Genomic DNA, 13,089 nt, shown 5'->3' on the forward strand with positions numbered 1-13,089 from the left:
ATGTTGGCGCACTGGGCTCAAACCCAGGACACCCTGGAGATGCACAGAGGTATGACGAAGTCACCTTCAAAGTGGAACCCTCTTGGTGGCACTGGCTCATACCACAGAATCATCACATGTTGGAGCAGCTTGGAGACCAACAATTAGCGGACGATTGCGATTAGCTGACTGACTCACATAGGACTGGCAACTGTTAATGAGGTATTTTCATGTTTCACGGATTATTTGCATGATAAATTGTTATGATGTGGAACTAGTCATTTTACATTCACATAACAAATTAATTTATTAATATGGCTACATGCTGGCAATTTGAAAGTACATTTTCTTTTTAATTATACAGATGTGAGTTGGTAATTCCTACCCACGACCTTCTACACATTACAGTAATAGAAATTCGCCTACAGAATTGACATGGAGGATATCTCGGCATTGGCAGGAGTCAAAGACAAGGAATTGCTAGGGTCTTAGTGATGAGTATTTTTAATGGCTCTGCCTAACTTTGTTGTTTCAAGACCTCGCGTTTGGTCAGGTCGAGGCCAAAGCACTATAGCTTGAAGAAATTTAGCTCGCCACTGTGGCTGACAGGCTGTTTAAATTGCAGTCCAGCCCCAGCAGCAGGATTTCACAGGCTGCTAGCTTGTCCACCTCGCTATGGGTTGTGAAGTCTGGACGGTGGGGTGTTGCCGTGAAAATATATAGATAAACCGCCAACAACCTTCGTTGAGTCTGCAGTAAAGGCCCGTCAACGTGAAACTATCTGTAGAGCTTTCTGTTAATGTCTGCAGTCGTCTGCATCATGTTGCAGACAAATGAAAAGGGTTGTTAAAGATAAGTAAAAGTTACTCTTATCTAGATGATAAACTGTAAACTGTGTTTCATATGATCCATCTTCATTGGAATCACACAGAAACTGGAGGAGGTCAAAATACCACAAACGTGGCTTATATGTTTCTTCATCCCCGACTCAAGATCGGATGGATTTCGTTACTTTGCTTAGCTCTTTGCGATAAACAGTCCGCAACGGATGTTTTTTTTTATTACCGTTTGCGTTCTTAACATAAGGTTAACGGCTCGTAATTTCTATAGAAGAAACTGTAAGCGGCTGTCTTCTTATCTCAACTACTGTATTCATTACTCTTAAGTTTCCACAAACATGTATGGCTCCTATACATTTCAATAATGAACTCTCTAGGGCACTGACGTGTATCTGCCCTTTTAAAATTCAATGTGCACACATACGAGAAACACTTGACTGAACGAAGATTCAAATATGTTTCGCGCAGCAGATTTGCGGCGATTTCCTGGTCCCATGACACTATTTGTCTGTGCATATGTGGTTGGTACCCACAGATTTGAGGAGTTTCGCTCAAACCTCCAGCTCTAAATGCCAGGTTTGAACACAACTCATATGAGCCCAAATCTCCTTTTAACAGGCAACGAGTTGTCTGCGCAGTTTTTATGTGCAGTCATGTCGTTGAGCGCGGGCAAATAAAACGAAAAAAGACGCTATGTTTAGAAAGCCTTTGCCGCTGAAGGTCTTTGTATATGTGCATTAAACTCGCAGGTTTGCAGCTGTTTACGCTGAAGTTTGAATGATGTGTTGTGTAGAAATTACAGATTCAGGCAAAGTGTCTGAAGAAAAAGTTTTTGATGACTTACACGTTAAGTACTATATGACGTGTATGATTGTACAGTCCATTCTAATTTTTTGTTGCGTGCAATTGCCCACATTGAGGCCGCTTTTTTTTTGAGGTTGCCGTAGGAGTGCATCATGATGCATACATAGTTACGGATGAATGTCGCAAACAGATTCTTGAACACAGTAAGTAAAATTTTTTGTGACACCTATTTTAACATGCAATAATATTCTCTCCTATTTACTCCCCGCGTATAACGTGTTTCAGAAAACAGTACCATTAGTCGTACTGATTTCCATTTATTTTAGATTCAAAACTTGATTCTGCTGCGCTTTGAATATGATAGTGTACAGTTTTCATCCTTTCTTTCATATAGTACAAAGTTATGTAGGCTGTAGTTCGTAGATTAAAGCACGCTTGATAGTTTTACACAGGCGTTAGGTTGTGGATCACCAGTTGTTGACTTCACTGAAAGTTTGATACTAACATTGAGACGAGTTGAAGTGCGCATGTTTGAAGCAGTTTGTTGTTCCGTTGATCTAAGAAGTGGCCTTGTGTTATGTGAAGCACTACACTTAATTTCATCACAGTAGTCACATCACTTAAATTTTCAATTTGGTGCTAATGTGAACCTACCAAATTGGTTGCCGAGAGATTGAAAGTTGAATAATATAGTTAAGTCTGCAGTTTTGCTTCACTTTTGACCAACAGGCATAAGCTGTATGTAGGGTCTACTAGTTGTGTGAAATATAATTAATTATGACACAGCTCTGCAGGTAGTTAATGAAGTACCATTAAGTACAAATACACCTTTTAAGTTTCTGTTCTCGTAATACCTACTTCCAGCACTGTGTCATAATTAATTATATTTTTCTCAACTATTATATACAGCTTGTACCAGAGGCTACAATGCAAGAATTCTGCCACACCAGTGTCATTACCCATTAAAAGTTCTCAGTAAATGCCTCGGATGGTTTTTCAAGAAGAATTATGTTACACACTGTCTTTTTGTAGCAACTCGTTTTCCAAGTTAGAAGTAGCTCTCATTAAAAAAGTGTAGAAATGTCAGTTGATTGAGATAAATTTTTCGAAAGCTTCTGCTCATATGAACTTGTTTCCTTTACCTTTGTTTTTCAAACTTCCTCTGTTTATATCTTCATCAGATGTATGATTTTGGTTATGTATTTGTAGGCTTTTGTCTTATATAATGCATTTCTAACACCATATAATTAAAGTATTTACAAAAATGCTTTCAAATGTTAGAAACCAGCAAATGTCCTAGTTTTGATTATTTGAAGTTCAATGTGTATTTTGTTTCTCTACCTTGAGTAATTTGTTTACAAGATGTGCTTATTTTTACTTGATAAGCCTTTCCTTGCCTACTTCCTGTAAAAATAATTTATTGATTGATAAACCTGTTCACTCAGCGTGTAGGTTTGACTGTGTAAACAATACTCTGAATGGCACCTAAGTGTTTCGTCCCCGTGGTGTACAAACATATGTTTATTTTAAAAATCAGTATGTAAAAGCTCGCCTAAGTTTGTGAAAGCTGTCTGTTTCACATCAGTAATCATGGGAGTTTTATGGTTCATGAGAGATTTCACTCCCTCCCGTATCGTCAATTCTGAAAACATGTTTTGCTCTACTTTTAAAGTGCAGGCATGTCACAATGGAACGTCAGTGAAGTTTCATTTGCACATGAAATTCCGTGTTGGACATTCACGACTGGTGTTCTCATTAATGGTTAGGTTGCTGAAACTCTTTTTTCATGAATCCCTATACACTGTGTCAATATCCTTAAATTCCTGGCCAAGCCTTACACAGAGTTCAATGTCTGTGTCCATTAGAATGATTGGCTACAAGTAGGCCTATGTCATGACTGTAATAAGTACAACTAAAGTGAAGTAATATTTCATGTAGGTGTTGATGATACAGTGACAAGATTTGAAAGCACAGATTTGATCAGAGTGGCTGTTTTTTATGGCTGCAGCATGTGAATCACTGCCTGTGAAGGGTTGGTATGCATAATTTGGTAAAACTTTACAAAGGGCCGGTTGGGAAAATTGTGAATCAGTATTTCATATGGTTTTATTTATTTTTTAAAAATTAAAACATGTGGCTTGATGGGTGAAGATAAGTAGTAATGCATTTGCTCTTAATCATACACTCATAGGTGTTGCCAACATCTGTGCCTGGGCAGCCCATTGTAAACTTTAGCCCATAATTTGCTTGGATGGGTTGGGATGGTGTTTCTATGATTATGGTATAGCAAAACTTAGCAGAGCAAAAAATTTAATGAGGCTGTTATTTGACTGTCAGTATGAGTCAGTCAGAATGTCTGGTACTGAGCCTTGGCTTTGACCCATCATGTAATGATATTAAAGCATGTGATCCCATACAGGTGTATGGGTGGTACACTGTATTTGAGAGTTGATTCGATGGTGAGGGGCTATTGAAGCAGGTGCATTGTGTGAGGTGGTGGTCTTTCCTGGAAAATTTGGATGTCAAAAAAATTTTTGGGTCTGTGTTGTTTGTAAAACATATGTGTGTTGTGTATTGGTTGTGTGACGGAGGCAAGGATTTAGTGAGCAACTGATCCGGTATGATACATTCTTTAAAATATGACATAACATGTCAAATAGATTGCATAAAGGTTATTTTGGTTTGTATATTTCAGTTGTGGAAGTTGGCTGTATGTTTTGTTTACATAATGTCATTTATTTCTTGTGGGTGGTGTCTTAGATCATGTTGTTTACTATACTTATATGGGTCTAATGGAGATGGCTGTACATTATTCAGAATTGTGTTGGGTGTTGGTCCTATTTGTTTCTTGTTATGACGGGGTGGTGACAGACTGAACTGTAGTGTAGTTAGAAGTATTGGTTAATTTGAAAGCTATTAGTCTGGTTGAGAATGTGTGAATCCAGTATGGCATGACAAAAAGTTACTTTTGTTTTAAAAAAGTCTGTGGTAGCTTAGTGATCTGTCCTGTAGCCATAGGCTTACGTTTGGTGGAAGAAGACAGTTTGTGAGTTGGCAAAGCCAACAAATGTGTCTTGCAATCTTTTTTATATGAATGTCACACATTCTATACGTAAATTTGTGCCTCTGATCAGAACCCACATTTTACCACTGTAGTCTGATAATTTAAAGTTTTAAATATGTTTGAAGGCATTAGTAAGTAGAACGTTCCCAGCACAAATATTTTGATGACACCTTTACCGTGTGGACTCATAGTGAGGCTGACCTGTTAAGATTCCTGGATTCTCTGAGTAACCTCTTCCAAATAAATTTCACATGGTTGTATTCCAAATCCGATGCCACTTTCCTTGCTGTTGATCACGTCCTCACTGAACGTCAGCTACACACTTCTGTCCACATTAAACCTACCAATAAACAACAGTACTTACGTTTTAACAGTTGCCATCTTTTCCATGTCAAACATTCCCTCCCACAGAGCCTTGGCATTTAAGGCAAACATATCTGTTCAGATGCAGATTCTTTACAGCAATAAAACAAAAGATGATTTCCCGGGCCATCACATCCAGTCCTGGTACTGCTGATCCCTCCAAAAACCTACTTCAGAGCACACCTGGTGACTCAGTATTATCATGGTCTGGATTGTATTAATCAGCTACTTTTACAAGACCATGATTTCCTAAAATCATGCCCTGAAATGAGATCCATTCTGTGAGAAGTTTTGCCCACGACACCTGTAATAGCTTTTCGTTGCCCGCCCAATCTCCGCAATTTTCTTGTTGGACCTTATGCTCCTTCTTCACCCTTCTCCCTATTCTGTGGCTTCTACTCCTATGACCGTCCCTGCTACAAGACTTGCCCTACGCACCCTCCTACCACCACATATAGCAGCCTGTAACTGGCAATGTGAAATGACACGTCCTATACCAGCTGTTATATAAACACTGTATGGCCTTTAATATTAGCATAACTACCACCAAATTAACAATTAGGATAAATGGCATAAGCAGAGGGTGCATACCTGCAACACGCAATATCCTGTTAAAAACCATGCTCTACAACATGATAATTGTGAACTCAGTGCCTGTTTCACCATGCAAGCCATCAGGATTCTTCCCCCAGACACCAGTTTCTCAGAATTCAGCAGGTCGGAACTAGCACTACAACATGTCCATGGTTCTGATCACGCATCTGGCCTTAATTTACGTTAATTTCTTCCATCTGAGCATTTCTTCACAGTAACTACTCTTTTCTTTACTCTGTTTTAGTTTTCTACATCTTTTATTTCTTACCCGTCTGTTTTTCGCTGCCCCCCTCCCACCTCTGTTATGTACATTGCACATAGCTTTTCACTTTGTTAACTTCATGGTGTTTAAGCAGTAATCCCTGCCTTGCATATCACCCTGTCTTCCACTTTTAAGCTCTCAGGTTGTGAGATCTCATCTGATGCAGTCCCCAGCAGTGAGTCTTTCCTTCTCATCTTTCCTTCTCATTCCATGCAGTAAGTCTCCCCTGACCTGCTGTTCTACCCATTTTCTTAGACCTCTCCAGTCCTTTTCCTGCACCCCTCTTCCTTTCCCTTCAACTCTTCTGCCTGAAGGAGGAGCCACTGGCTCCGAAAGCTTGCCTGATTACATCTTTCTTTTATGTGTGTGTTCTGCTCCATCGCTTGTTGATTAGAGTTTATTATATATATATATATATATATATATATATATATATATATATATATATATATATATATATATATATATATATATATATATATATATATATATATATATATATATATCTAAAAACAAAGTAGATGTGACTTACCAAATGAAAGTGCTGGCAGGTCGACAGACACACATACGAACACAAACATACACACAAAATTCAAGCTTTCGCAACAAACTGTTGCCTCATCAGGAAAGAGGGAAGGAGAGGGAAAGACGAAAGGATATATATATATACTTAAAAACAAAGATGATGTGACTTACCAAATGAAAGTGCTGGCAGGTCGACAGACACACAAACGAAGACAAACATACACACAAAATTCAAGCTTTCGCAACAAACTGTTGCCTCATCAGGAAAGAGGGAAGGAGAGGGAAAGACGAAAGGATGTGCGTTTTAAGGGAGAGGGTAAGGAGTCATTCCAGTCCCGGGAGCGGAAAGACTTACCTTATGGGGAAAAAAGGACGGGTATACACTCGCACACACACACACATATCCATCCACACATATACAGACACAAGCAGACATATTTAAAGACAAAGAGTTTGGGAAGAGATGTCAGTCGAGGCAGAAGTGCAGAGGCAAAGATGTTGTTGAATGACAGGTGAGGTATGAGTGGCGGCAACTCGAAATTAGCGGAGATTGAGGCCTGGTGGATAACGGGAAGAGAGGATATATTGAAGAGCAAGTTCCCATCTCCGGAGTTCGGATAGGTTGGTGTTAGTAGGAAGTAACCAGATAACCCGGACGGTGTAACACTGCACCAAGATGTGCTGGTCGTGCACCAAGGCATGTTTAGCCACAGGGTGATCCTCATTGCCGTTATCTGGATACTTCCTACTAACACCAACCTATCCGAACTCCGGAGATGGGAACTTGCTCTTCAATATATCCTCTCTTCCCGTTATCCACCAGGCCTCAATCTCCGCTAATTTCAAGTTGCCGCCACTCATACCTCACCTGTCATTCAACAACATCTTTGCCTCTGCACTTCTGCCTTGACTGACATCTCTTCCCAAACTCTTTGTCTTTAAATATGTCTGCTTGTGTCTGTATATGTGTGGATGGATATGTGTGTGTGTGCGAGTGTATACCCGTCCTTTTTTCCCCATAAGGTAAGTCTTTCCGCTCCCGGGACTGGAATGACTCCTTACCCTCTCCCTTAAAACCCACATCCTTTCGTCTTTCCCTCTCCTTCCCTCTTTCCTGATGAGGCAACAGTTTGTTGCGAAAGCTTGAATTTTGTGTGTATGTTTGTGTTCGTTTGTGTGTCTGTCGACCTGCCAGCACTTTCATTTGGTAAGTCACATCATCTTTGTTTTTAAGTATATTTTTCCTTCATGGAATGTTTCCTTCTATTATATATATATCCAGTTAAATTGCATCAGCAGAAAAACAGGTATTCTTGTCAAAGTTCTGGTAGTTTGTTTGATTTTATTATACACTAATAATGTTTTTATAATGTTAGTGATGTCAGTTGGTACCAAGTTAAGGTTGTGTCGCTGTATTTTAATGTCATCTTAGGTCTATTGGCACAGTATCGCATTTTGACCTGAGATTACCATACCCTCATAAAATTTGTGGTGGTAGTTGGAACCAAAGAGCTATTGATGGGATGTACTAAATGTCAGACATGGAAAACCTAAGAAAGTAACTGAAGAGGGTCTTCCCCATGGCAGCTAAGGTTTAATGTGGTACTGTTCGGAGGAAAATTTGTAGCTGTTGATGCAGTGGAGAACCTGGGTTGAAAAGTCTTGACTGGCCAATCTGCAATATCATTTATTTAAGATGATTCCCCTACCCATATGATATTGTAACTACCAGATGGTGTTGATGATCTTTCAGTTTTTGATTGGTTGAGAAGTGTGCGACTGGTGGTGGGGTTGATGTTGGTGGTTATTGGATGTGGTTATTTGGAGAAAAGTAGGTGGGGATAGGGATTTTATTTATTTTTTTGTTTTTTGTGTTATTTGGTTTTTGTATATTTTTAACCAAGGTGCCTCAACTACAAATACAATGGAATCCTTTGTAGCTGTGGAAATGGATTTATGAAGGGAAAAAAAGGGTCATCCACGCACTCACATGAAAGCACATGTTGGTGATTGTGCTCCAATTGATCATGGGAATGTCAGCTGTGTCTGCTGATTTAGAGTTGTTTGTGTTGGATCAGTGAGACTGTTTATAAGATTGGGGCAGGGGTGGCAACATCAAAATAAAAGTGGTTGAAGTGCAAGCAATTTGTATTGTTCACGGAAAATGATATTTTAGTAATGGACTCTAAATTTAAGAAACTAATTAACACTGAGGATGGGTGGTTTATAGAAGTTTTTAGTTATCACAGAAAGTTTAACAACTCCTGTACTCAGATGGTAAATAAAATTATCCTCGTCTAACCTCACATAGACAAAGGGAATGCAATAGCCCAGTTTGTCACAACAACTAAGATTTTGTGTTGATATTTGACTTTATATTTACATTTGGTTTCATATTCAGATTTGTTGACTTTGAATATTCATAATCAAATTACTATCTTCAACCTAACCTATACCTCAACCTACACTGGAGATTAGTCTGTATTTCACATGAAATCATTGATAACTTGTTTAAACAGAACAAGTAAGTGCTCAGTCGCTATATGCACAAAAAAAGTAAAATTTTCATTGAGACATTTGAAAGGAAGCCCACCCACTCAATGAGAACTGTTTTACCATGTGTAAGTGCAGCATATGGCCACCCCTTTCCAAACCATAGCCTTGGAATGACTGTGTTTCTGTAAGTCTTATCTATGGAGTTAAGGCTGCACTAAACGCTGTTGTTTATGCAGCAGTTTTTACCATTTCATTGTAGTGATTTCTAACATATTATCCCATTTTCTTTTGACATCCTCTCAATTTATTTCATATCAATTATGGAAGTGTTGCTGTTACCTGACAGAACTGCAACAGCTACTTTCCTCTTATTCTGTAGTGTGTGTTGCTCTCCAAGAAACACACTTTGCTGATGACCACTCCTCAATGTTACGAGATTATTGTGCATCATATTGGCTGGCCATGTTACTTCAGAATTGATTTAAAGTGTCATGTACCTAATATTTACAATATGATTATTTGCTGTGAACTTTATTTTGTTCCATTATGTTTGTGCAAAAACGGACTTGTACAATTTGTTGCAAAATGCTGAAACCGACAGATTCAAAAGTATTAGAGATCAGTGTCAGTTTAGTAGCTGTGTCATAATTCGGAGGGCAGTCACAGTCCACATACAGAAATTCACTGCAAACAATGCTAAGAGTACTGAAAATATCATACAGCTTAAAACCACTCATTATGGCAATAGATAGGAACATCCAGTGGGATGACAGTAATGTAATTGGCTCACCAGAGTTGCGCAGAATATTTAATGTATATTTCCTATCAGCTATTACCAAGTTAAATAATAATGTTATAGGAACAGGCGAGTATGCATAGCTTTTTAAAGCTGTTGTTTCGAGACAGTGGTATTACACTTAGCTACTGGAAACAAGCAAAGAGGAAAATGAATCAGTTATGAAATAGCTAACAAGTGAAATTTTGCAGTGGGATGATGACTAATCAGCTATGCGTATAAGAATCAGTGTACTATATATTAGTGGTGTACTCAACCACTGGTACAGTGAGTGCTTCAGCAATGATCACTTTCCAGACAGTAAAAAGGTTGATGCAAATTACTCACCAACTTCCTTGTTATTCGTATTTTCAAAGCTTATGAAGAGGATTGTCCATAAGACAGTAGTAATAACTCTTAGTACATAAAGTTTATTGTCATATTCATGGCTTCATTTAAGAAGAGAAGCAGCAGTTGCAAAACATTTCATTCTGTTATGAGTGAGTATAGGTGATGATATCTTCTACAGTTTAGCAAAATAATTAGTGTGGGTGTATCATGCTGTACTTTTACACAAGTTGGGCATAACAGAGCTGTGGGAAAAGCCCACAATTGTTTCCTTTATGAATGATGAAGAACAAGTAGAGCATTGTCTACAAGTATCAACTAATGAGGAACACATGTAAATCATACTGGGGTGCTGTGAAGAGGGTGGTTGTGACAGGTTTTAGAGTTTTGTTTTGTCTATTGCTGATCTCAATACACCAGTGATCTACATCTAAACTGTAGTGTGGACTCACTGGGGAAATGTCATAAGCAGAACCTACTGACTGTGGTGTTAAAAGTCTTCTGTGCTTGAGTAACAGTGCAGGCTCACGTATGTGCTTAAAAGCCAACACAGCAGCCAATGCGACATGGGTGAGTCATTATATACCTTATTGTAGTACCCCCTGACAACACAGGGAACACATTACTGATGCTTTCGCACTTAGCACCCAACTTCCCCCCCCCCCCCCCCCCCCCCCCCCCCCCCATATGCCAAGGAGCAGGTGCCTGTCTGTCGGCCCACACAACCTCTGCTGTGGCTGTGTAGTGCCATTGGGGAGACCACTTGAATGGAGTAGGCAGCATAGGACATGTGTTTCACATATTAAACATGTAGAACTAAACCAACACAGTGGTTGTACTGTCCGGCTGTCTCAACAGATAGGTCTCAATATTTTGACATTCATAATCCTAGTGTTTAGTCTACTGTGGCTACCCTGTGGGAAGAGGGACAAGCCAAACAACTAAGAGCAAATCAATTTCCTCAGTACGTGATGTGCATTAGGACAGACGGAGGTACTTTTACAGTGATGAAATCATTCTTTTTTTTGTGGAACAAATAGAAGACAAACTTGGAGAAGTTGACTCCTTAGGAAAAATGTGCAGTGGATCACTATCAGTTAACGCCTCCTCTGGTACGCAGTCTCAACCTATTCAAGGGTGAATGAGTGGGTGGCACACCAATGACTATCGCTCCATATAAAACTTTAAATATGGTGCAAGGAGTTACCATTCACTCTCTAGACAGATGAGCTATGAGCTAATCTCCAAGAGCAAGTATTGCATATTGCCCAGCATATACATAGAGGTCCCAAGGATAATTGAACGGATACAGGCACTTTCATTTTAGCCTTCAAAAGAAATGCCCTCCCAGAAGAAGTTAAAGTTGTGTTGTACAGATGTGACATGACACCTTACATTCCATTGCCCATGAGGAATTTCTGATGCCAAAGCTCTGATCATATGTCATCCCACTACATGCCAGACCTAAAAGGCAAAAATTCCAGACGTTCACCCCCACAGAGGTCATCCTTGCCAACAGGCACCTTTGTGTGTGTGTGTGTCAGTTGTATGGAATGTTATCCTCCAAATTTGGCTGATTGCCCTCATCCATCTTACCCCAACCTCTAATTTTCAAACCACATCTGCCTCTGTCCTCATCCCTAGTGGTTACTTTGACACCATCTTTTGGAACTAATTCCTTTACCTTCTGGGAGAAGCAGCTTCCTCCTCCAGTATCAGGGCTCCATCTTGATACCCCTGTCACTGGAAACCTACAGATTTGAGGCCCATAAGCAGCTATGACTGAAGGAGTCACAGCCTGTGGGTCCCAGGGCTGCCTGCTCTTCAACCACAGCAAATCTTTGCTACCAGAAGTTACAAAAGAGGAGGAGAATAATCTGGAGAAGGCTATTCCGGTGACCCCAGAGGTCCCAGAGACCCCCCCCCCCCCCCCCCCCATGCCAGCAGACTCCGAGCCAACATTTGTCGTTGTCTCTCCCTGACCAATGACACAGTGGTCCTGGGATGTGGTGTCCCCCCCCCCCCCCCCTGCCGTCTTCATGCCTAACCAGGACCTAGAACACCCTCAATGTGATGATCTAATGGCATTGGAATGAATATTGCTGTCACCTTCTGAAAATACAGCAACTATTTTCCTCTTATACTGCAGCTTGTTTTGCTCTGCAAGAAACATACTTCACTGATGACTGTTCCCCAATATTCTGAGGTTATTGTGCATTGTGTCAGAATCATACTGGCCCAGAGAGGGTGTCTGGACGGGACTCCACAGAGGTTCACACAGATGTTCATCTACATCTAGATTTATACTCCGCAAGCCACCTAAACGGTGTTTGGCGGAGGGCACTTTACGTGCCACTGTCATTACCTCCCTTTCCTGTTCCAGTCGCGTATGGTTCGCGGGAAGAACGACTGTCTGAAAGCCTCCGTGCGCGCTCGAATCACTGAGTGAATTTCCCTCCTTACAACATTGGAAGCATTAGTGATGTGTGTGCAAACTACCCCTGCAAATTACCATTCGTTAAATGTATTTACCCCTACTTGCCATGGGAAAGTAGTAAGGATCTTCCGATTGACCAGTTTCTATCCAGTATTGCTCTGTCTCCTCAGTGATGATTCTTCTACCCACTTCGCTGCAGCCCTTGGCACCTTTTTGGCTGTTGACCTTAAGGTTCCTTGCCAGTCTCATGGCTTTGCTACGTTGGTCACTCCATGACAAACTTTGCAACAGTGACCACTTTCCAGTGATGCTATCAATTTCTTGTCACCACCTGACTCTATGATGGATTCTCTTGGAAGAGCGAAAGTCTGGCAGTTACATATGTTTACTGTCACCTTTGTCCCTCTGTCGGATAACATCGACAAGATAGTGGTAGATTTCTCTGATGCAATCACCTGTGTCATTGGAACTGCTGTTCCTCTTTCAACAGACATTCTCCACCACCGGCAAGTATCGTAATGGGCCAAAGACATTGCAGCAGCCTTTCAGGTTCATTGAAGGTCCCTGCAGTGTCTCAAGTGATGTACTTTCCAGGTCACTCTC

At 40.3% G+C, this 13,089-nt stretch overlaps 1 protein-coding gene across 3 annotated transcripts in view; it reads left to right on the top strand.

Annotated features, from left to right (window-relative positions):
- The first annotated feature begins 1,566 nt into the window (after window positions 1–1,566).
- The window catches only part of LOC126188902 (microcephalin), a 278,114-nt gene continuing 266,591 nt past the window's right edge, over window positions 1,567–13,089 (top strand). For all 3 annotated transcript variants that reach the window (XM_049930587.1, XM_049930589.1, XM_049930588.1), the window contains exon 1: window positions 1,567–1,825. In XM_049930587.1, coding sequence (XP_049786544.1) covers window positions 1,796–1,825 — 30 coding nt within the window. In that variant the 5' untranslated portion in view covers window positions 1,567–1,795. The remainder of the gene's footprint in view (window positions 1,826–13,089) is intronic.

The sequence above is a fragment of the Schistocerca cancellata genome, chromosome 5, assembly GCF_023864275.1.
Source record: "Schistocerca cancellata isolate TAMUIC-IGC-003103 chromosome 5, iqSchCanc2.1, whole genome shotgun sequence".
Classification (NCBI taxonomy): Eukaryota; Metazoa; Arthropoda; class Insecta; order Orthoptera; family Acrididae; genus Schistocerca; species Schistocerca cancellata.